The sequence below is a fragment of the Epinephelus lanceolatus genome, chromosome 1 (genome assembly GCF_041903045.1).
Source record: "Epinephelus lanceolatus isolate andai-2023 chromosome 1, ASM4190304v1, whole genome shotgun sequence".
Classification (NCBI taxonomy): Eukaryota; Metazoa; Chordata; class Actinopteri; order Perciformes; family Serranidae; genus Epinephelus; species Epinephelus lanceolatus.
The window spans coordinates 17,089,625-17,115,375 of NC_135734.1; the positions used below are offsets into that span (position 1 = coordinate 17,089,625).

A 25,751-nucleotide genomic window follows, 5' to 3' on the forward strand; every position below is an offset into this window, starting at 1 on the left:
CCTTGCTTGGGATAAATGGTGCTGCTTGCAATTGGTCCCACGGATGTATGGGCAGGAACTCCATACCATGGAGATCGCTACTATGCAGACTCTGGCTCCAAATGACATCACCAGTGCAAGATGACAGTGGCTGTATCTGGAATATTTTGGCTTAATTTTTTCATAGGAGGAGGTAGTGGACACATGTCGTCCATAATGTTATACAATTTACAGGCTGAAATAGGTCTACAGCATTAAGTATCAATGTGTGTCAAGTGTTGAATGCTGGCATCAAATGTTTGGTCACATTTCAATCAGAATTTGTCTGATCTAGTTCAGGAAGTCATGAAACATTATTTAATTTGAAAATTTTGTCTTCTAAAACAGTTTTTGAGATTTTGAAATATTTTTATTGTAGAAAAAGCATTTTTGGATATGAAGGAAACATTTCATTAGTATTAGTATTTTCACTATGGACACACACTAACACACTCTGAATGCTAACAGAAATAGAGACTCTAGTTTCCAGTTTTTTTCTTTTAGCTGGCAAACTTTAGGATGGTCCAGTTTCCTTGGGAACTGCACACACAGCTCAGAGACTGCTGATGTGCAGCAGCTGCGTGTGTGTGTGTGTGTGTGTTTACCCCAGTGAAACATAACAGCTTTCTAGTGGTGTGAGAATTGTGAATTACAAAATGCTAATGCTCCAATTATACAGTAATCCTCACCTAAAACTCAACTATTGACCTGCTGTCCAATCACGATCCAGAAAATAGCCTGGACCAAATGCCAAGGCTGTTACCAACAAGCCCAGAGTACCAATAAAATCAGCCCGCTGCGATCGCTGCCAATGACAGCGAGTGCCAGTAATGCCTGTGTGAGTGTCTGTGTTACACTGTGTGTGTGTGTGTGTGTGGTCATGCTCACTCAGCCTTCAAAGAAGAGGGCGGTGATAGCCAAAGAGCTCATTTCCCTAATGCAAACACTCCTGTAAAGACACAGTACACACACACATGAAGCGACGGAGTTAATCGTATTCTCTTGCGCTGTGAGTGTTTCAGAGCTCTGTTGTCTCTCCTCTGGCACAGAGCCAGCGGAGGAAGCCAGCCGCTGCGTCCTCGTTTCCTTTAACACTTACCATTTATCACGGAACAACATCTACTCTCATCAGGTTTCCCAATCAAGAGTTATTCCCTCGTTAACCCCCCCTGTTATTTGTTATGTTTTTAGCTTTATCACCCCTGTACGGGAAAACGTTATTTGGCTCTTCTTTTGTTTCTGCGCTCTTGTCCTCTTCCTCACACCTCTGCCCGTTTCGCAGCCCTCCCACAGTTTGTTGCCAGTGAAAACAAGACTGTTGGGACAAAAGCTTGAATGGCAGAAGCAGCAGAGGGGCCTGTTCCATTTCCTCTTTCCCCTGATAACAAGCAGAGACTAATCGCTAATGTGGACTTTTCCTCGCCGCCACTTCCTCTCCCTCCGCTGCTCTGTCTTTCCATCGATCAAATATCGCCTTCATAATAGAAAAACACATATCCATCATTCGGTGTGAGACGCAGGGCAATGTGTCTGGTTCTTAACAACTGTTTTAAATGCAAACACAGTCACCCCCTTTCTTCCATTACACAGCAGATCCAATAACTGTTGACAGACGCCTCAACAGTCAGTCTTCCATCCAGGAAAGGTTGTGCTGACAGGTAGAGAATTAAAGCTCTACAGGTGACTAACAGAGCTGGAAAGACACTGATTAGTGCAGAATGGAAGATACAGGAGTAGAAAACTATGTCTGCACAGGAAAGCTGTAAATTACAATTGATTTTGTGTTTTTAGGGTCAGATTATAGGAAGCAGGGGGTGCACTGATCCCAAGATCCTCTCGTTCATGAGAATCAGAGGCTGAACTCTTCTGATTGATGAGGGACAACAGCCACTTCTTCTTGTTTCCTTCCCCCTGTCCCATATTTTATCTCTCAGCTCTGTTTTTCCAAACAAAGCCAGACACACATTCTTTGTACTTATTCATGTCACATACATATGAATGTGAAACAGACGAAGGCAATCAAGCAGAGCTCTGTGTTGATGGGAGTGGCGTGTCTGCATCCAAAAGATTGATTTTCCAAAGCCAAATGCAGTGAGGATGACAGAAGCTAATGCATTAAAGCTGCACTAATCTTTTGATTTAACATTAGTGATCGTTAAAATTGCTGTGTAATAAAGAAAAAGTGGTCTGACTCACAGGATGTAGATTGTGCGTGTAAGCAAATGTTCAACCAAAACAAGTACCCTCTCAACACTGTTTTGCAAGAGCACTGCCACTGTATCCTGGACTTAGCGCTACCCATGACAGTTGTGATTGATTTATAGAAACATCCCAGAGCATCTTTCCTTTAGTACAAAAGTTTGATGGGTTCAGTGAGACCTTTCTCTGGTGCTGGCACAGAGTTAAAACTAGGTGTAGAGATAGGTCAGTCTATGAGAGACCATGGAAAAAGTGGTTCGTAAAGACAAACCCACAGATCATTATCACCTGACTCTAAAGGCTCCTTAAGGTCGATGTTTATCATCATTCCGAGTTTTCAGGTGCACGTGCAGCTGTTTTCAGTGACAAAGCTCTGATAAATCTGTGCACTACCTGCTGAGCACCAGACAAATTCACTAGCAGGTGAACATATGGATCATTTAGCAGCTAAAGAGCCACCTACTTCCCTCAGGAGCTGGTGGAGACCAAAAAAGTGCTAAAAGAGGGATGGATATTGGATAAAGGCACACAAAAAAATCTCTGCACTCCTGCTTGCAGGAAAAACTGGCTACAATGAGATAGTTTTGGTATGAATGTGTGTGAACCAAAGACTTAACTTTTATTTCGGGATATATAGATGCAATAATTCTGCCAGCTAAAAGCAGACTGCGCCCTACACTGATGCCCTGCTCTCTCCTTTCTTCTCTACATGGGCTGACAAAGTAGGAGGTGGTGAGACTTAATATCCCCCTGTTGTCATCCGACTCATTAATAACCACTCAGCAGAGAGACGAGTGTCAAAGCTGTCATCGCATCCCCTCTCCTCTCTCCTCTCTCTAACACACCTCATTTCCTCTGTGTAATGACTGTTGGCACTCATGCAGACACCACTGTCTCCTAAATACTGAACCAGGAGTGTCCGTTGCACAATATTGTCTAACAGCTCATTATTAGTGCAAAACAACGTCTACAGTGGGAGAAGGTTGACAGGCGGGAACAACCCATGACTTTGTATATTCATCATTAAATAAATGGAGGCCGGCCTCATGCTTTTATGTTATTAAGTCCTTCAGATTGAGAACACAGCGTGACAAGAACAAACACTTTCACTTTCCACAGAAACATCTGAGTAAGTGTTGTGCTGCACTGCATCACAGGTCAAAGCCAGCTTTAATCATTTTTCTAAAGAACATTAACTGTACTAAAAGGTGCTGCCCTCTGATACCAGGCCTGCCGGTGCCTGTCGTGGGAGCCAAGTGGTTTCCAAAACTGCTCCAGGATGCATCCCTGCTGACTTCTCCATACCACAGCCTCACCACACTATCAGCTGAGGGGTGTTGGCTCCACATACACACAACAGGCCCGATTTCTCGTAAATCCTAACGGCACTTTACCATGAAATAATGCACAGACACTTGTAGCAGTAGCATCCATTTATCAAACACTGAAATTGATCTTAAAATGAACATGATTATAAAATGGTTTCTTGAACTGCTGCCAAACTCAAAGTTGTAAATGAAAACCACCTTCCAGTGACCAAAGAAACCATGTTGCAGTAACTGATCCAGTCATAAACACACTATAAAATCATGATGAATACTCACAATTCTTTATTTTTTACTTCTGTCTTACCAAACATGCTAAGTAAGATGACATGAGCACGGTGTTTACAACCTTATAACAATAATACAAGCCGCACCTGACATAAACCTAATACAATGACAGTCTTCAGAACAGAACTGTCTTCCCCTTTCTGAAAAAGATTACTTTCATGCAACCAGCCCAACAGAGATTACATAAACAGGAGCACAGTGTCTCCATCTGGTTCTGTTCTGTTTGCTTGTACCATACCTCCGATTAGTGCTTTGTCATTGTAAGAGTTCAGATTAGGATTAACCCAACTGCCACAGCGGTGAGTATGTGCGCAGGCACCACAGAGGGTGCAACGCATTTTCAAGTATGAGGGTTTCTGTGCATTATTTTTCTCACAGATAGAGAGAAATAGAGACTATAGTAAAATCTCAGTGTGGTAAGCATTCATAAAAAGTGGGTATGATGCCGTACTGTCCTTGAAAGCATTTTAGTCAGACTTCAAAAAAATCACCGTCCTTTTCAAGATCAGAAAGAGTCCAACTGAACTTAACGTCTGTGTGTTCTCTTTCTTTGACTTGCCGTGACAAACCCAGCTGAGCTCTTATCACTGTCAATGTGAGCATGTTAAGGTCATGTCCCCATGGCAACCAGGACAAGATAACTCAGCAGATATTCAGAAAGAAGTTAACACAAGTGGGGAAAAATACTATCTTAAAAATATTTATTATGACACTAATTTTACTCCGTCTCTTCTTACTGGAAAACTACAATAGTGCTTTTTTATGGAAATGACGCCCAATCTGAATAAATGTGTATTCACCAAGAAAAAGTAAGTTAATGACAGGGGGAAAGACTCTGGCTAATCCTTTGCCAGACTCATTTAATGATCAGCATCTTAAACCTCTTTAGGACATTAGGATGTCTTTGGTAGTGCCGTGGCAACATGCGGGAGCAGCCTTTGTCGCGCTGTACACTTGATACAAAACTGCTGAAAAGCTGTCGAGGTGGAGCTGATTACCGTTCTTTGAACCATTTATCTCCCTGTTGCTCTCTCACTTTATCGGCCTCTTTCTTGTTCAACTCTTAAAAAAGTCACACAAATGGAAAGACAGAGGGAACAAGAGGGAAGGGAAAATGAGAACAAGAACAGAAGAGGGGGGATAAAATGGCAATTCATGAAGATTGTCACGTTTGACATAAAAAGCCCTGAGAACTCAGGAAATTGGCTTGGCCTATTTTGGGTTAGGAGCTCTGGGCATATCAGTGACTGTGGGATGAAATGAGAGAGGCCCCAAGGTGCAACGATGGATGGAGGGGAGGCAGACCAGTGGCTGCTAAGGTCAAAAACTGGGAGAAAAACCATTTAACAAAATGAGTAATAGAGCAAAATGGATGTGAAAAGGTACATTTGTTTCAAGGTCAAGTGATCAGGAGATTGTACAGCAGATTAACTGACAAGTAAGACTCAAAAGGGCAGTAACCCAAGATAATGTGTACCATTAATAGACTTCCGAATATGTTAGATCTTAATAATGACATGCATGGGGAGGTCTTCTATTAAACTGGAAATTTCCTTTAAGTAGTTGATTTTTATGGCAGACATTGTTACACATAATAAAACATGAAGACGATTAAAACGCAATTTGAAAATATTTTATGTCAGTGTCACTTCATAGATTACATACATCTCATAGAAAATATCAAGACTCCAAGCTGGGAGCTCTGTGAGGTGGTACTTTGAGCTAAATGCTAATGCTAACAGGAATAATGCACGCTAAACTAGCTGGCTAAACTAACATATGCTAACATTTGCTAATTAGCCGGAAACACAAAGAACAGCCAGGGCTGGATTAGTCTTTAAGGGTTTGGGTCATAAACCAAAGTATTTTACAAATTAATATTTCGCCCTGATGATATCGCTGCACTAAAAGTTGGCAAGAGTTATTACAATTCATCCTAAGGGGGTTATGAATGTGTGTAACAAACATCATGGCAATCTATCCAATAGTTGTTGATGTTGAATAGATTGATCCTCTGAAAACCATGGATGTCTGTTAAAAGGAAGGTTCATAGTTCCAATCCAATCATTTTTGAGATATTTCAGTCTGGACCAAAAACATGGACTTATAGACTGACCTACAACAAGTCAACTATTCTGGTATCTAGCAAGGGTTGGGTACCAAAATCGGTACTTTCAAGGTTGCTGAACAAATTACGTCAGCACAACAAAGTACTGATTCTGTTAAATCCATCAGTGCCGCATTATGGTATCTGAGAGCGCATCGGGGTGAGAATGGCAGGTTTGGGCAAGAGGTGAATGTTCCACCAAGCAAAGCAAAGCACAGAAGCTGGGAAGCCGGCCAGAGAGCTCCACAGCCGGCTTCCCCTCTTCCCAGTGAGCCAAAACTATTATTACTATTATTTTAGTAATAGCAATATCACTGCTAGATGTGCAGACACACATATACATATACATACACACACACATTTTAACAATTTATTTATTGTCCACACAAAAAGAATTTGTTCAAGGACACAACTTTTCGAAGTGCAGTAGAATACATCTGCAAGCCGTGGACCGGTGACATAGGATTTCACACAAGAAAACATCGTATTCAGCTGTCAGAGATATAAGAAGCATTGTCTCTACCATACATGGCAACTGGCAATGATAGCAGAGACAGTGCAGTACTTTGCAGGCCATTCAGCTCTTGTTGGGCATCTCAAGTTGTTGTAGCCCTCTTATGACTAACCTGTGGATGTGTCCTGGACTACCAAATACAAAAACAAGTAATCTGAACCTATAACCTCAGTCTGAGATTTGCATTTAATTACCTTGGTGATAGAGGCCTCCTCTAGGTTAGAGTCGAAGGTGCTGGCTACCTCTAAAACAAACCTCTTTGGACTCCTCATTCTCGTCACACATGAGCAGAGAGACAGACAGAGACAGAGGAGCAGCTCTATGTGTGATTGGAAAACAGCAGAGGAGCAAAATGGTGTTTTAGTCTACTACGTCACCACTGCAGCTTCTTCGGAAATTAAATTTTGTTATTACAGAGAAAGGGAAGTACTGAGAAAGGTACTACTGGGTACTGGTACCAAATTCCAGGTAACAGAATCATATGTGAACGGTATCCGACTGTAAACCTAGCATCTAAAATATAACATTTTAATATGAAAGTACCTATATATATATTTTTTGTATAGTATTTTAAAATATGTCACCGACTAAATGTAATCGCAAACATCATGAATATTTATAGCAAGTGCTTTACATCCTAATTAGCCAATCCAGGGTTGTTGTTTTTTTGGCTTGGAAATTAAGATTTCTGATTGCAGATACTCGCCTTGACATAAATCTATTCAGCACTAATGATCATCTTCCCACATCTTAAAGCTTTCATTAATTAAAACCTATTCATCAAAGAGTTACTGTAATACCAATTGTCTCTATAAAAGGAAGCACAGTGCAGCTGAAAGGCTCCATTTTTGATTATTGAGCTACAGTAGGCATTTCTACCCTGTTACCCATTTAATCAGCCCTCCCATTGATTTCCTGGATCAGCCGTCTGCACTGATTCCGCACATAAAACCATCAACTGTCTCTCTCCCTCCAATCAACCTTCTCATCTCTCGGTCTCTATCCATCACAATCCATCTAAGACACCTTTCACTTAACATCTATGCCATGCTCTTATACTGATCAGTTAAGCATATGTACATGAGTGTAATAGCAGCACACACTCTCCCATAATGGGCTATGGAAGCAGGCCATTCACTACAAAATCTGTCTCTCATTTTGGTTTCCAATCCTCCACATGGGCCCGACATCACAGCAGGCTAAGAGGCTGGCAGCCAAACACATACAGACACATTCAGAAGCTCATGTGCCGATCCAACACTCTGTAAGGGGATGGCAGGAATAAGCAATGGGCACCTGACTGTGCTTTGTCCCTGGCAAGGTAAGGTCATGTTAGCTATGAATGAAATAAGCTGGCATCAAATGAAAGTGAATGAGGGGTGAGAAATGGCATTTAGCGAGCCTTGACCTCTGATTTAGGGAGACAGAATACCAGGATAAAAAAAGAGCTGAGTGGACACAAAGGCAGCGGGGTTTAGAGAGTAAATGGCTGGCTCAGGTGGGAGCACCGGAAGAGAGGGCACTAATGAGGAACACTTGGACAAAATGAAGCAGTGATGCATGAAGTAAATGGAGAGGAAATTTGACTAAGTGTGGAATACATAAACGGGAAAGCAGAGAAGGCAGCGCACGTTATAAGCAAGAGTGTGCAGAGGAAGTGGGACAGTGGTCACAGGAGGCTGGCGCTAGGCGTGGACAGCTGGCTCACCCAGGTGGTGGCAGGCAGACTCGGAGTGAACACCTTCTGCCAGTCTCATTTGGCGTCTGTCTCGCCACGCTGACACACACGTGCCGATTCTCCCAGGGGCAATGTGCCTGGTGCAAGGCCGCTGTAATGACTGCATACTCCAGGTAAAAATGATGTCATGTCAGCATCATCCTCATGCAGACTACTTTGTAGAACTGCTACTTTTCAAGTCAAATATTTACCACATCCAGCTTCTCAACTTTGAGGATTTTCTGCTTTTCTTTGTCTTATGTGACAGTGAAGGAATATCTATAGTTGAGAATTTCACATCCGTTTAGTAGCTGTTGCTCTCAGTGATATCATGTGATCTTCATCATCATCAAATGGTGTTTGCCCAGTTGTCATGCAATTATAACAGCGATTTTACACAGCCTGTTCAAGGTGGGAATGCAACATCATGATTGCACCTTGCCGCTCTGTATAAAAGGTACAAACACACAATGGGGGGACAGATTGTTTCATCTTTAAGCATTTGTGTGACTCTGAATCTATTTCTGTCCTGTTTAGTGAAGCGTAATCTGCACAGACAGCTGTTTAAATCACACAAACATACCGCTGTATATGTGTTTTCAACTTAACTGTACATTTATTGATTGATTGATTCCCAGTCTGTCTGTGAGCAGCAGATTTTTCACACTCACTACGGTGGGTTGGGAAATAAAATCAGTGAATCAATAAACAGAAACACTTTTTTCCTGTTGAAAATATGTCATTTCTGTCAAGCAACTCCCAACAAAAGCGTCAAGTGCCCTACCATTAATAATACTTTACCCTCTGATCCAATGCTGACTACAGCCGACTCACCATAGGGATGTTAAATGATCATCTTTGTCTTGTTATGCCATTGTTATTGTTCAGAAAGCACAGGCCGATGAGTATGTTACATGTCAAACTAGAGGCCTAGGCTGTTGTGTTACACATCACACCTGTCATGCCTCTTTTGCTTCCAGAACGTTGGCGTTCCATCACACACTGGAGGGTCTTTGTTGTGGCAATATTGTGGGATCTCTATGTAAAAAGTAGGGTTATAACAGTTCACAAAATTCATGGTTTGCTGTCATGGTTCAGTACGTTTTTAATACAGAAAAAAAAGATGGAAATACCAGACAAATTTCCTTGATTTTTTACATTTTAAATGTATAAAAAAAATAACATAATTTGGCCTTTTTTGTATGAAGCAGGGATTACAGTCTGGCTGAAATGGGCGCATTAAATTCTGGATGAAGCAAAATCAGTGATTTCTTTCTAAACACACTAAGAAAATACTTGCTAAAAATGTGAAAAGACTGATATTTGTGTGGTACTGAATTGTGGAGGTCGATAGTTCAACTATCTAATTCTATAAACTGTGTTCAACCATGTCCAACGTGGACACAACAAAAACTCTCTGTCATTGTAACATGGAGAGTGATAACTGAAAACATCACACAAACAACTACTGACATGATTTTCTCTGCTTTCTGGATGACACTGAAAGGCATGTTTACACACTCATCTGATGCTGCACTAGCGGTCTATTCACCTCCACACTCAGACATACAATATATGAAGCGAGCCACTGCTCATGGCCTTTGTATTAACCTTATCTATGGAACTAGCCTCACAGACTGGCGGCCCTGTGGCCCGGGGCACTGCTGCTGATTGGAAACTCACGAAAAGGGAGAGCAGGGCTCACATACATTGTGCTCATTGGTTTGACTGGTTGTGTTAGCATGCTGTGTCACACACTGGAGCACAAATGAGCGAACTGGTTCATCGATGTTACCATGAGCGTTTTCTTAACTGAGCCAGACTTCAAGGACAGAGTTGTCCTACATTGTCTGGAAAGGGCTGGGCCAACCGCTCCAGAAAGATCAACTCACTGCCTCCATCAGGAATTTATTTCCTAAAGACATACACTGTCATTGTCAGTTTAAGGTCTTTCTCAGTACACAACTGTGGCCTCATTGCTTTCTTTTTGTCTGTTGTCCTTGAAAATGAAAGATGAATAGTCAGCCGTGTCCCGTGACAACAAAACAGCACATCAAGGGTAAACGGGGAGTGAAGCCGAGGCTTCAGAGGGAGATCTGCGGGACACTTCAGGGTCTCAAATATCACATTTTTTTTGCTGATGGTATCAGGTAAAGTGGGACAGAGCTGCATGGCTACACATGAAGCTGGAATACAGCACACAGTGGTGAACAACATCAGCTGTTTAAGACATTGCCCTATAACAACCACTCCAACAAAGATTTATTTACTGTCTGAGTGTAGCTGCCCTCAGGCTACTCACACAGACAAAACACCCCTCATACCTAAAGGTCTTGAATCTAAGAGTCTGAGATCAGTAAGTATATAATACTATAATTCATTCATGATTCATACTAATAACAGCAATAAATGTGTAAAAACAAGGAGTTATTCAATCACTGCAACACTAGTGCAATTTTCATTTCTTCGATCCTCACAGCGTAAACTGCATCACCCAGTAAGAAACTAACTTCACACTACTGTCAAAGACCAGTAACCATCATTCAATTTCAGATGAGCATCTCTCATTGTTACAAGGGCACATCAGTCCGCATCATCGAAGCCGATTCTGGGTCAATCCCCACCCCACTTCCTTATCCCCCACCTCATTTCCCCTCCCTCCCCCCTCGTCTGCTCTGTCTGCTGCTCCGTGGGGGGAGGTGGAGACACAAGGAAGAATCAAATTAGCTTCCTTCCTTCATTTTCATGACAGACGGTCTTGTCAAGGTCAGCGAGGTGCGAGCCGATTTCTGCTTGATTCCAATTAACTTCAACGGTCTGACAGAGGAAGCACGGGCCATTAAGATAACATTTGTTTTAGTTAATAGATACTGGATGCTTTTAGCCAAAGTGTTTGTTAGTGCCATGAGTGTGTACATGTGAGTATGTGGGCCACCATGTGAACAGAGTCTGGAGACTGTTAGGCATATACTTGACTGACAGACCACAAACTATAATGCAAAATTGATCCGTGGCGACGCTAAATTATGGCAGTGGCACTGTAAGACCCACTGAGAGTCCATAAAAAGATCAAAGTAGCAACGGCAAGCAGTTCCTAATTAAGACGAAGAGTGAGCAACGTGGTTTGGTAAACATTTTGTTTCTAATTATCCAGGGTTCAGCACCCTTACAACAAAAGCACATGCAAAGTAAATGTTTTCACATGTGAAATATGACATATGGGACCATATTATGGAAAATTTTCATGTGTGAAACATCTCAAAACCACAAGTGATGTTTCCAATGGTTGTGTTTTGCATTTCACGTGAGAAATACCAAAAAAAAAATCACATCAACCCATATGGGAAATATTCATATGTAAAATGGCGTTTCACATGTTCTCTGATAGTTCAGACAAACAGGCCAAGAGATCCTTTAAAAAAGACACCAACAACCACAAAAAAATACTAGGGATCATCCAATATTTGTATGTTGTAGAGTATATATTTCAGCAATATAAAGGTCGCAAGTCAAACAAACACACAGCTGCCACAACCGATGACTGTGTTCACCTTTTTTACCCACATACAGTGTACAACACACGCTGCTGAGCTGCAGACTGCTGCCATGACTCTGCTTGTCTGTCTGCCTCCCTGGGGGGTTGGTTAGTGTTTTTACCAGCCCGGCCTCCCAGACTGTCAGACAACATTTAGCACGAGTGCTAATGTAGCCAGCCACCACGTCTGTCTGTCTGTCTGCCTGCCTGTAGGTATGTGAACTTGGCTAGGGGCTGAAGACTATGCTTTACTGTCAGGTACATGCATACACATGTATTCTCCTTAGATGCCTTCAGAGCTGCATGAGGTTGGGTGCTATATCAAAAAATGGGCTATTACATTGGAATGACGATTAGTATTCTGATGAATGTTGGAGCAGACAAGATAATGAGCTACAGCTAAATTTGGCAAATGCTAATTTACTACCAGAAGGGGTGTTTAAGGCCAGCTTTTACCTGCTATTTCCAATGCTTTTATGTCCATTGAAGACACTTTCTGAATTAGTCTAAACAATTCACAAACTGATAACTGCTAATTACTGTAGTAGAATCACATAATACAATGCTGAAGTCTAATTCAGTATTAAGCTCCATTTTTATATGTATTACTCAAAAAAAAAATCCCAAATAGCCCATAAATTTAGAAATAGTAGCCAGATCAAACATTATTCATTATTAGTTTGTCAGTCTAATATCAGTCGACAGCAGTCCAGCATCACTGAAACTGGGACAGTTTGACCACATGACAGCCTACACTGGCGAGATGTCCAAAAAGTAAAGTGACTGGAATAGTTTCAGAATTTGTAAAGATGACCCACAAAAAGTCAAGTGCCAGATATGCCGAAGGAAACTGACCTATCACAAACCTACAATGAGCTTGGCAAATAACCTTAGCCATCTCGTAAATCAGGCTAGCTATTAGCTATTATGGCTAATGTTACTGCGACCTGCATGCTAACAAAGTGAATAAATGTCATGTTATTTTCAGGAGCACTCACTGAAACTGATGTTTCAAAAAAAGTCTGACTTATGTCCTTGTCTCTCAATACACCCTCCACCTCGACCCCTGCCTGGCAAAGCTTCAGTTAAGCGCGGATGTTTCTCACTGAAGCTTCAATGCCCAAAAACTGGTATTTGGGATACCTCTTGTGCTAACACGTCGCTGATGTAAATGACACTAACTGCTCATACTTTCTCAATAGCTTTGTGGTGTACGTTAGCAACTGCTGCATCTTATTAGCTCATTTTTGATGTTAGCTTCTTTGACACTATGTACAGGACTAGCTAATAGTGTATATCTTGTGCTAATGGTCAACGGTCTAGATTGTGTCCTGGACTTTCTATTCATCACTGTAACACAAAAAAGCCTAATTTCTGTGTATTTGACTTCTTAAAACACACAGAACTGTCAAGAAAGGGTCTACCACCATGTTAGCAACTCTGTGAGGCTGGCCTAGAGGCACAGTAGGGCTTTGAGCTGAATGCTTAAATCAGTGTGCTAACATGCTAACAATGACCATTTTAACATGCTGGTGTTTAGCTGGTATAGTTTTTACTGTGTTAACATGTTAAAGTTTACTAATTAGCACTGAACACAAAGTGTGGCACATCGTTTTGCACATAATTTGTCATACACCAAAGGACAGAACAAAGGCGGGTCCATTTTCATTCCTCTCAATGTATTTTTAAATGGAGACTCCCATTCAGCTGTTAGCAAAAAGCAGTTACGTAGGTTTCGGCACCGATGCTTTCCCTCAAACCCCTCACATGCCACTCACTGACAGTGGAAGTATGGAGAGGAAGGTAAATGTCTTAGCTTGAAAGATTTGAGGTTGGAAGTAGAGGATGATGCTATGAAGTGATTGAGCTTCAATACTGCATATGTACTGTATTATACATAGGTCCATAGTTAGTACCTACTGATGGCGGTTAGCACGCTCCAGTTTGGAGAAGCGGACAGGACTACCGACACACAGAAGCTTAGCAATGTACCTCTGTGGACGCCATGTTAGATTGTTTCAAAAGTCACATAATGACACAAACAAAACAACTTCATAAAAAGGACCCACTAAAAAAAAATCAATATCAATATAAGTGTACGCCATATCTATATTATTTTTACCACTCTAACGTTACCTTACTGTCAGACAGCACATGGGAGTTGATGGTCTACCACATTCTACCGTTATTTTCAGAACTGAACTAACATAGCGTCCACAGCAATACATGGGTTTATATGTAGCAATGTCATCGTGCAGAAACCTACGTCAGGTCATGTGGAGAAAAGTTTTTAGAGGGGCTTAGGATTTTAACACTTAAACATACTTAGATCAAAATCAGACGTTTTGGATTTGAATACATAAGAAACAATACTGGGAAGCTACAGAGTGATACCAGTACATCAGAATATAAATGGACCCGCCCTTTAAAGTAGATATGTTTCAGTTCATCATTTATTTAGTGCTGAAATCAGCCATTTTAAAGCCTCGTCCTGCTGTCATCTCTCTCCATTCACACCCAACTACACGAAACAAACTCAGAGACACAAACTCCAGCAGTGATTAAGCTACTTAGCGCTGAAGGTGATTATGGGCCAGCTGGTCGCATGCGCGCACACACACACACACACACACACACACACACCCACACCCCTTCATATCTGAACAGCAGACACTGACAGCAGCTCTACTGAAGCATGCACACAAACATGAAGTGTACAGTCTGGCACAAATTCAGAGGTCTTCACATCTTTTGTCTCGTCCATAATATCTACACTTCCTCACGGTGCTAAATCCAATTTTGCTTTCCAGGAATGGTACACACATCTAAATAAAATTCACTTAAATAAATCCCCATTGCAGATGGACACAGACAGGAACACTGAACTGCTTATAGGGTGCAATGTCACAGGCTGAGGAAAGGTGTGTGTGTGTTTAAGTGTATGTTTAAAGAGGCACAAAAGAGATAAAGTGATTAACAAGCTTTAGTGGGAGGAAGGGGAACTCTTGAATTACACACCCTTATTACTTGTTTACTGGCAAGCCACATAATATTTCTAGTTAACAGATTAGAGAAGCAGAAGAGAATATAGTTTTATATGGTTACATATAAACAACAACATTCAACATTAAAATAGAGAAGTAAATAAACTATACAGTCTAGACACAACACCTCCATCTCTGTCTCTTCCTCCCTCTGTGGGAATAAGGCAAACACGTGCAGCTGTGCCCAAATTATTCATACACACGATGCTCAGACTCACACACACACATGCTCACGCTTGTACGCACACATGGACGCACCCAGGCAGACACACACACTGATAGCGGGTTTGGCCAAGAGCTCATATTTGCATGCTACAGTAGCCCTTTTGACAACAGAAGAAGAGACACTTGCTCCTTTTTCCACTACCCCCCCCCCCCCCCCCCCCCCCCCGTGCCCGTCCCTTTTCCCCCTTTGATTTTTCTTTGTATTTGTTGTGTTGAATCGCAGGAAGCATCGCTCTTTTCTGAGGAGGGAGAGCAGTTTATGAAACAAAGACGACATCAGAAAATTGACTCTGCAGACCTCTCTCTCTCTCGCCCCTTCCTATCTACCATTTTCTCTAAAAAAAATATAGCCTGTTCTTCATCTCCATTTACCCTCCAGTGCTCTGCCCTTGCTCAGTATGTCTTTATCTGCGTGTGTGTGTGTGTGTGTGCAAACTCAGCACAGAGCACAAAGACCTGCAGTGACATCAGACTCATTCACACTGTGTCCTCTGTCTACACTCACCCGAGAGGTGCTCTGTTTAAAGGGCCTCTGCTACGCCTCATCCCCCCTCCCACACACACACGCAGATCCCATGTGATTTCTAGATGACCACAACAATGTCAAAACACACTCATCAGCTGTATGGTTTATCACAATATGCAGAAGGTTTGAAAGGAAATGTATTTAACTCTCACCCAGTGCTAAAGAAGAGGACATTTTCTGTGCTGACCATAAAAAGCGTTAAAAAAGGTTTTCTTGTGTCCAAGCAGCATGAATGCTTATAGTTAGGACTGTTTAGAAGGCCGGCTCCAGCTGACATATGATGAGACCCTGATAACAGAAAAATGCAAATGTTCAGACTGAAGCGCCTTTCAGTCCCCACTGAATTCAAATGGATGAATTCAAATAAATACAGATCTGTCTGCGTGCGTGTGTGTGCATGTGCAAGAGTGGGCGAAGGGAGGTGGAAAGAGCCGAGGAGGGGGGGAAGAGAAAGCTAGTGACATTCCAGCATTTTGGTCACAGTTTTAAGCTTTATTTCGCTGCACAGTGCAGATGGGCTTGAGCAAGACAAAATAAAAGGATGATGCAAACACGCAGAGGGAAGTTTGAGATGACGTGTCGTCAACAGAGAACTCGGTTAGCACACACCAGGGATCAATGTGTGTTTTCCATTTTTGAGTCAGGAACAACAGGCCCTTTTTTTTCCTCTTAGAGGAGCAGAAAATGTTGTTGTTTTTTTTATATAGAGTGGGGCTTTAAGTGATACTCTCATTCAGACTACAGAGCAGAAAACTGATTCCAAGAAGGTTTATTTTTTAAAAAAAAAAAATAGCCCGAGGCTCAACTTCAAGTACATTTTCTTTCAGTTTCACGCTCTCACTGAGGAGCTGGTCTTAAAGCTATGGTTGATAACTTTTATAGCAGTAACTTTTTGTCATATGTGCTCGGTATTCACACAGCACTGAATGAAATGCTAATCTGTGGGGAATAAAATCATATTCCTCTCTTTATGGCTTTACTACAGGTAAACACAACCAATCAGAGTCGAGGAGTCTCTACAGCTGTCAATCATGTCAATCGCTGCTCGTGAACTGTGGTTAAACTGTCAAACTATGCAGCGCTGATCAAATATGAATCAAGATTATGTTACTGCAGTGCCTGTTTCTCACCTCAAACATATTTTAGTGTATCGTTTAGCTGGAAAATGAGAATGTTTGTGACCTGGCCACTTATTTTACAGCTGAACACTACACTAAAATTCTTCTCATTTTAGCAAAAGCAATTAGAAGCCATAGGAAGAGGAGGAGTGACATATTTTTTTCATAGACTATCTGTCTTATGTACTTCTTTCAGAATACAGTTCCAGTTTCAGCAAATATGACGTGTTTTTTTCATGAAAGTTTCCAACTGTAGCTTTAACTGAATCGTGTCAACGGGCTCATCAGCGCTTCACAAAGCAGGAAGTGAGCAGGAAGTGTGGATAGTCCAGCGGCGGCCTCACAGGAAGTCATTCTGCAACAGCAGCACACCATTTGGGAGTGCTGATGCACTTAACAAGGAGAAGTTCATCAACAGACCAGACGGTTGCACAACTTATTTAATGCCTGGGCAGAGTCCCTTATATTTCTGATCCATTGGTTTAAATACACAAGCTATAGGGTGATAAATTCCACCCTGTCAGAGTCTATACACAAGCACCACTTCCTTGACAGTCAGGCCATCTCAGATGCACAATGAAATATCTCCATTAAACACCTATTGTCAGGTGTGTCATCAGGAGATGCTGTATGTGTTATTGTTTGGAAACTAGGATTTAAAACTGTAGCCTGGCAACCTCGCTAACATCTTTGTCCTGCTTTTTTCACCTCCTTAGCCACAATCTGTGTGTAAAGCCCCTGAGCCTGTAGAGCCTGATTATGCAACAGTTACTATAGGTGATGAACAAAACACAGTACTAATCTTTTAAAGCCTGATACTGTTATGAAATGATCTTGCATCTACACATCACCCTGTCATTTGGTTTAAACATGATATTCCGACCAATTTTCAGAGGTTTCTCTCATATACACTGCAGTGGCACACGCTTATACAACACATACTGTACCCTACACACAAGACCACTTCTTTCGCACTCTTGCTACAAAAGACGTTCACACAGAACTGTTAGTTTCAATAGGTTTGGAGGGCAACAACAAAAAAAACATGTGACCAACAGGCCAGCATGAGGAGGAAGCGATGCACAGCTGTGGACAGCCAACATGGGTGTGTTCTCTGTCATGTTTCCTGCTCCTCTTCCCTTTGTTGAGGCCAAATCACTCATTAGAAACAACTTTAGTGGCCACTCCCAACAACAAAGCAAAACTGCTTTCACTTTTTTCGACCGGTGGCTGTAAATCTGCAGCGAGCCAGTCAAAAGGGGGATAAATGTTGAGACCAAGTGTAAGAATGCACTCATGAGGAGATTATGTTGCAGCACTAGCCTGTGACTGGCACATACTGTAGGCTGATAGCCGAGTAACACACATGATAAACGCCGTTTCCCACCAGAGTCCAGCCATTTTAAAGGCAACCCCCTGGGGAGGTGTGTAACCCAGACAGAGCCTGTGTAGCAAACCGTTAACACACACAGGAAACAGGCGAGACTGGTAGCCGACACAGGACATGCGTCCTACAACAAAAAAACTCCCATTTAAAGCCTTTGTGTATCAGCTGTGAGGGGGCCTCTTCCGCAGTTGTATTCCGCTACTGCTGTTTTGTTTTGAAGTCAGTGTTTTGGTCACGGGGTGGCAAAACTCTGCAGCACTTTTATGGATTCATGAAAAACTTGTGTGTTTCTGCAAAGCAATATTTTTGGACTGGTTGATCAGCATGTTAGCTGACAACCGTACAGATAAAAGCTGATCTTTATATCAGCTGAACTCCCATTGCCTTTCAGCTACAATGCTCTGCGTCATAACTTTCCACCACAACATCACGGTCATCCACCTGTAGGGTCTAAAACAACACTGGGTATTTTGTGCTCTGTTGGCAGAAGTTATTTTTTTCATTTTGCGCCATTACTGTCATCACCTTGAACATTAAATGCATGAAGTACACAGGACTGTAGAATCATTTATTGGTGATTCCTCAGATCTCAAATCAGACAGAGACGAAGGCCTTGAGGAAGACTCTGTAAAGGTGAGAACATCAAGCGGCAGTCACAAGGTCAAAGACTACAACCACACTAAACAGATTGGTCTTTGTGTCTATTTATACGCAGCCATGGAGGCTGACTTAGCACTTTAGTGGAAGACAAGAGTCGCTTGGCGGTCTGAAATGACTAAGTGGCAGAGGTGCAGAGAAACAGCAAGACAGAGATCAATATGCAAATAGGTATTAACACACTGCTCGTAACTCTCATGTCAAGTCGCACCCAAAGTACATGCATACACACAAAAGCTGGACTATTGACATTTATAGCAGCACATGCACGCTCAGAGCCAGCCCTAATGCAAAGCTTTCAATCCGGAGCAAATGCAGCACTCAAGGCAACATCAACGAGAAGAGGAGGCACCCTCGAGGTGAAGTGAAACCGCTCGTATGTCTGTGTATGGATGTGATTGTGAGTGGGGGTTCAAATGGGTGAGACTCAGGAAATGTAGGAGTCTACTTATTCTTATAGCCTCTTTGCATCAGACTAAGCTTTTCCTCTGAGTGAAGGCAGCTGCGGGAAGATGAAACAGCCAAGCCAGAAGCAATTTAACAACCGCCACTTAGGACGGAGTTACATTACATGCATGTCGTCATGTTTGACTTGACTGCAATGCAGACCCACTGACTTAAGTTAGTGTGTGTGGCATATCCACGTCCATTCCTCAGGCAGTCCAGTCTGAATGCAGGATTGTAGGTCATGTCACTGGTTACATGGCTATTGTTTAGGGAAGGCAGCGCAGACATTCAGGAAATGGATGCTGGCGACTCAGACTGTGTGTGTGTGTGTGTGTTGGTTGGCCCTCAAGACAACCTCATTGCCCTCCAAATGCATACTCGCACATGCACACACAAACACAGGGTCCCAAGCTTTATGCGGCGTGCCCGAGGGCTGCGCAACATGGGAGCAATTAAACACCATCCTCTCTTATCAGCAGCCGACTTTCTCAGGGAGAGAGAAAAAAAGACACACAGCGGTCATTGGGAAAACTGTCCCTTATGCGGCAGGAAGTTATCATTCTCCGTGTGTTTATTTGTGGGCTTCCCATTTCCTGTCAAACACACTGACGCTTTTGGTGGCACTCACAGGGCATGTAAATACTCACACAGATCACACATGATGAAAAGGAGAGAGCTCGCCCACCAGCATAGTCATGTAATTATGGAAAGTCTGTTTAATTACAATGTGAAGTATGGGCTAATAAAACTGGTTTAAAGGTCCAGTGTGTAGGATTTGGGAGGATATATTGGCCAAAGTGCAAGTATGTTTCCTTTAATATATAGTCACCTTAGATAAGATAAGAATTGTTGGATTTTCGTTACCTTAAAATGAGCCATTTATATCTATGTACATGGGGAGTGGGTCCTAGTTCATGTTGTCCACCATGTTGGACCACCATGTTTCTACAGCAGCCCAGAACGGACAAACGAAACAGCTTATTTAATATACAGTTTTCGCTGCCACCATTGTAGTGAGCAGCCTTTTTGCAATGAGCCAAACAGCACTGAAAAAACACTGATTTTTAACGTGAAACTGCTTTATTCATTGTTTTTACTGGTTTAAATCCCCGGGTCCATTTCTTTTGGAGAAGAGGAGACCTCTGCGGATAGTTCAGCTCCTGGTTAAAACCTCCTGAACATCTGGATCTTAAGTTACCAGAGGAAAAAGGCAAGCAAATATTAGCATGTGCTGGGCTAGCGGCCCATCTGTGAAACTGCTGTAGTCAGTGTTTTTACCAGGTTTAATCCCCTTGTTTTGAAGAAGAGGAGACTTCTGTGGATAATTCGGCTCCCGGTAAAAAAGGAATCCTAACCAGGAGTTAACACTTGGCACCTGGGAGAAGTTTCAGCTGGTTGCAATCTGATATCCTTACCATTAGATGCCACTAAATCCTTCTCACTGCTCTTTAAAGGTACTGTGGTGATGAAGATAACGCTCTGTGTTGACTTGACCCTCTTTTGCCAAGTTTGACAATATGCTTACACACTGATGATGTCAATATTGCATCACCAAAAAAAAAAAGGGAAGACAGCTAAACACGCGGGCGTACGTGCGGTGTGTGTAAGCGATATCCGTCACCTTCCCTCATTCAGTTACACTTACACAATGAGCCTCTGCTCTCCAGACTGTGATCAATAACTTGAGTTGAGCAGCAGCCACCAGCTGCCTCAGTAGCTTCTCTTTTCACCTTTCCTCTTTGACTCTTTTTTGGCAACGCCACATCACCCCACTTCCTGTTACAGTTGCTGCTGTGAACAAGCACAAAGGAGATTCACTCAGCGGCTGATTGACAAGTGACTCTGAAACCTCCCCTGGGGAAATGGGGCCATCGGTTGTAAGGCTCATCTTAAAAGGCTGCACCACTGGGTCGACCCCATCCTCAACCCCCCACTTCAATCAATGGTTCCCAAACTGGGGCTGGAGGACGATGAAGAACAGTTAAATTTCACTATTAGTTTTTTGCAGTTGCTTTACATTTTCATAATGAGAGAGGGTGTGGGCCTATTTTCTCTCAATCTTCTTATAAAGGACTCTCATTATAACCAAGTGGGATTCATTAGCCGATGTGACAGAATCTGGGAGGGTCTGAGTTAAAGGACAGTGGGTCTGTCAGACCACCGCCTCAGCTCCACACACTGCAAAATGAGCATGATTACAGATGCAGCCCCAATCACACTCAAGTCATGAGTTTTTTAGTGGTGCCCAGTGCCAGCACATGCACATTTATGTGATTTCTCTATCTGCATTTATTCTCTTGGCACACACAATCGATGAGCTGCTAATATCTCTTGACACAAATCCAAAAGCTGCTCTGCTGCCCGAGCTTTTGGGTGTATTTCCAACAAAGGCAGTGAATGACACAGCTCTGAAGGAGAGCATCTCTTTGTGCTCGATTCATTTGCAGAGGCAGGGTAAAAAAAACACACACACAAGCTGGTTGTGGACCTCACTGAACCATGCACGTGTTGGATGTATAACAAGCCTCGGTTATGATAAGGTGAGACTGCAGGTAGTTGCCTTTGAGAATAATAATCCAAAAATTGGTTTAAGGAGAAACGCCCATTCTCCTCCCTGCACCTGGCTGCAGCTGCCCTTGTCACTTCACCCAATGTTAATCATGAATGCAAGCTCCCTGCATCACATACAATGAACTAATGCTGGGGAGGACTTATGCCCCCCAATATAAAGACAATCATATGGAGATAGCGTGGTGCTGGCACATGCTTTGCCTTATCAATACTGAGCAGAGCACCACCCATGTATTACAAAACAAGGTGTAATGCTCCTCTGTGTAGCTGATCCTGCACTGATCAGAGACAGTGAGGAGCGTAAGCAGTGAAATAAGACTGTAGGTGTGCAGGATGCATTTAATCAATCGCCAGGAGGCACAGACACAATATGGTCTGCTAAGGTCGGCAGATTTCCAGCAGACAGACGTCGGAGGCTTACCTCAGTGCAACCTTCACACAGCAGTCGCCCTGGCTCGCCATTGTCGTTTATAAGGTTCACCGATGGGATGTTGAGTGTTTCGGCTATGTTGGGTTTTCAGTGTGTGTAGACCGCGCGGTGCTGCGGCGGTGCTGGGCGTCTCAGGTCAGCGGGAGCAGCCGTCAAGACCTGCCGGCGGTGAGCTGCCTCATCGGGACTCCTCCTGTCTTCTTCTCCTCCGCTGTGGTGGGCATTTTCTGGCTCACTGGTGTTTGTCACATCGCAGTGTTTAACCCGCTTTTTCTGTCTTTCCGTAGTCTGTCTCAGCAGCTACATCCTGTTTAAAGTGCGTATGAGCGAGGCGTGTGAGCGCTGCTCAGAAACCACACAGTTTCTGTGAGAGAGACGCGATCACGTTGAAGCGGCGCTGAGACCGTAAACTGGAGGGGGTAATGCTGCCTTCAGGGGCTATCGGAAATATTGGATACACCTTTGAAGCGCTGGTGCAAAAGACTATGCTCTGTCCAAAATCAACTCCATCCAACTAAAAGTCCACTACAGGGGGTTATGGAGAATAATTTCACCCAGAAATACAATTCAAATGGAAAACTGTAAATAAATAGGCTAATTATTTACCAATTGCCACACTCAACCCATTACTATGGATTCTAGTCGGGGCAATGCTGGCTCAGCTGCTGTTATTCTGTATTGTGCAAATGCAAAACATCTCCAAACAAGAAGAATGTGCTATATAGGCACACAAAGGCATAGAAGGATGGTGACCCTTTACTTAAAGGGGTAGGCAATTCCAGCAATATAAAATAGCATTTCCATAAATTTGGGGGCTCACATGAGATATATTAAAACAACAGTGGTCAAAGCAGATGCAGCAAAGTCTGAGATAATCTGCCTTTAAGCCAGATATGGAATACAACTGAATAGCATCTTTCGTTAGATCCCCAATGGCCACTTCTTTCAAACTCCAAATGCTTTTTGTATAAGATTCAAGTTTCCAGACTAATCTGATATAACCCCTATGACATCATCAGGGTTATTTTTCATACTCTGGAGAACTCCCTGCAGAGCCACAAAAGACCATTTTTAACTTTGATTAGCCTGAGTAGCCTACTCCCCCTGAAAAATAAGCTGAACTTGATGTGTAAAATTGGTGTGGAGTGCCCCTTTACAGTATTGCAATACCACAATACAAAAAACTATATCACAATTAAAACTACTCAAGAGTTATTAGCGACTGTAGCCAAGTTGAAGTATCAAACATATTTAGTCAGAGGCAGAATGGTCCCTCATAACTGTATATTGTTTTATAAAGTGGTGTTAAAACAAACAGATCACCAGCATTCACAGATAAATTTACTTATTTAATGTGGGCAAAATGAACAGGAACAAACGTGGTTCAGCTACACATCTGTGAAAGTGATGTGACGCATCTGGAGTAGTGTGCACTGCTATTTTTCCATCACATAAACTGGTGTTAAATTCCTTGTATGCCTAGTAGTTGAGCAGTACAGCTGATTCTGAACCTATAGCTGATAAATAAATGAGGTGAAGTGGTGAGAAGTAGAATACTTGTGTCTGAAATATAGTGGAGTGGCAGTAGCATGAAATAGAAGTAGCCTAAACAAGTAATGTAACTCAGAATTGTACTTAAATACAGTCAATGTGCTTAGATTTGTAATTTAACTGCACCTTTCATGACAACACAATAATACAAGGAGCTCCTGAACGCAGCATAATCGCATTCGACTGACATGCAGTTGGACCAACTGCTGAATAAGCCCCGCCTTTATTGAATTAAAGAGACCAATCAGCAGGCTCGATGAGCCTGTGTGGCCCCGCCCAGTGACACACCCACAGCGGGCAGCAAAGATAACACACTTACAGCTCACCGACTGCCAGCGGCACATCTGAGGTCCGTTAAACTCCCATAAACAGGGGAGACTGTTCCCATGACGGAGAGGAGGGGCCACCGCTTTGAAACGCCTCAAAGGTCAAAGGTTGAACTTCATACAGAGGTTATTATGTTCCTGCAGAAGATGGAGTTAATTTGCCCTGGTTTGAATGGGAAGTTACTCTCTGCCCACTTCCCTGTCCTGCTGAGTCAGATTTCTTAAAAAGAGGAAACTGAAATGCTTTCTTTGAGTTGAGTCAAACAGATATGATGATCTTCCTGGATACGTCCCAGCAACTTTTCTCAGTTTCCCTTCTCAAGTGTGTTTTTTCCAACATGCAGACACACAGCCAGGTTTCTGCTGGACTGCTTTAACTGATCCATGCAAAGTGACTTTACCACATGTTCAGTGCCACTACAGCTGTCAGTGATGTTGGCAGTGTTTTCTTGCAGAGAAAACTCCAACTTTTCCAAATCCCCATCGTTCTTGTTAGCTATGAGTCATGCTCAATACTGACAGTTTGCTATGAACAGTCATGTCTGAACTGCTGTACGTTATTTCCCAATTTAACACCAACACAGCTGAGTTAACTATTTCACAATTACAACTTTATCTAGGTGGCTTTTTCCTACTTATCCTGTGTGATACATAGATGCCAACTCAGCTGACACATTGCTCTCTGTCTGAGTGCAGAAAATAGTCCCCGCACAGCCACAAACAACAATCACTTTTATGTAATGAAACACAGTCTGCAAATGATTGCATGAACTATAAACCCATTCTGTGTGCGCAGAGCAGCTTATGACTCCATAACAGTGTGTGTTTGTGTGTGTGTGTGTCTGTGTCCCGAGGACCAGGTGGCGATGTTAGTGCTGCACAGACTCTGTTCCCCGGAAGCAGTGCTGGATTCCACACAAGATTAACATCCAGTTATGAGGATAAAGCTACAATCCTCCCAGATCTGCTGGGAACTGGCCACCAGCCACCGCAACACAACAAAACACACAAACAAGGATGGCGTTCACACACAAATGCACACACTCAACGTACTTCGTCTGGTGAACTTTTAAGACCACACTAACTATCACGCAATTAGGCTGCACTGTGTTCCTGAGCATATGTTAAGTGCTTTTTATTCCTCTACAGGCATGTTTACAGTTTTCAAATCCACTCTGGCTGATTTGTTCCTCCTCCTCAGCACAATGTAAAAAGCACATTTCATAACCGTACTGTGTGGGTTACTAAAACCCTGAAGATATTTTAATATTGCAACTGCCAAACTGCAGCATAATCCCTGCATTTAGGGCTTCATATAGTCAAAATAACAGCACCCTAATTACATAAGAGGCATTCAAATACAATCGTTCCAGCCGCCCTCGGGTTCTGTCAGTCACGGTGGAGTCAGCAATTCATTCTCCCTCTTTGGATATGACACTTTTCTTCTTCCAACAACACACACACACACACACACACACACACACAGATACACTTCATGAATATTGCTTGTGGCCCATCTTCTCATTTCTGCAGCATGTGATTATACCCTGACCTGAAAACAAGAATTATGATTCATAACTTTAATGTAACGCAGTCTGTTTGTGGCTATTTTTTAAATGTTGAGTATATTATTCTGAAATAAGACATAATTATAGCCACACTGATGGAAAATAATGCAAAAGACATCAATATACATCATGCACACATACAAAAATCATCCACCGCCACATTTCTAACACAGTACGCCACCATATACTGAGACATGT

The 25,751-nt window shown here is 42.5% G+C and overlaps 1 protein-coding gene across 7 annotated transcripts in view; it reads right to left on the bottom strand.

Annotated features, from left to right (window-relative positions):
- Window positions 1-22,493, bottom strand: part of kif21b (kinesin family member 21B) — a 70,944-nt gene extending 48,451 nt beyond the window's left edge. For all 7 annotated transcript variants that reach the window (XM_078166364.1, XM_078166359.1, XM_078166358.1 and 4 more), the window contains exon 1: window positions 22,100-22,493. In XM_078166364.1, coding sequence (XP_078022490.1) covers window positions 22,100-22,140 — 41 coding nt within the window. In that variant the 5' untranslated portion in view covers window positions 22,141-22,493. The remainder of the gene's footprint in view (window positions 1-22,099) is intronic.
- Window positions 22,494-25,751: the final 3,258 nt, after the last annotated feature.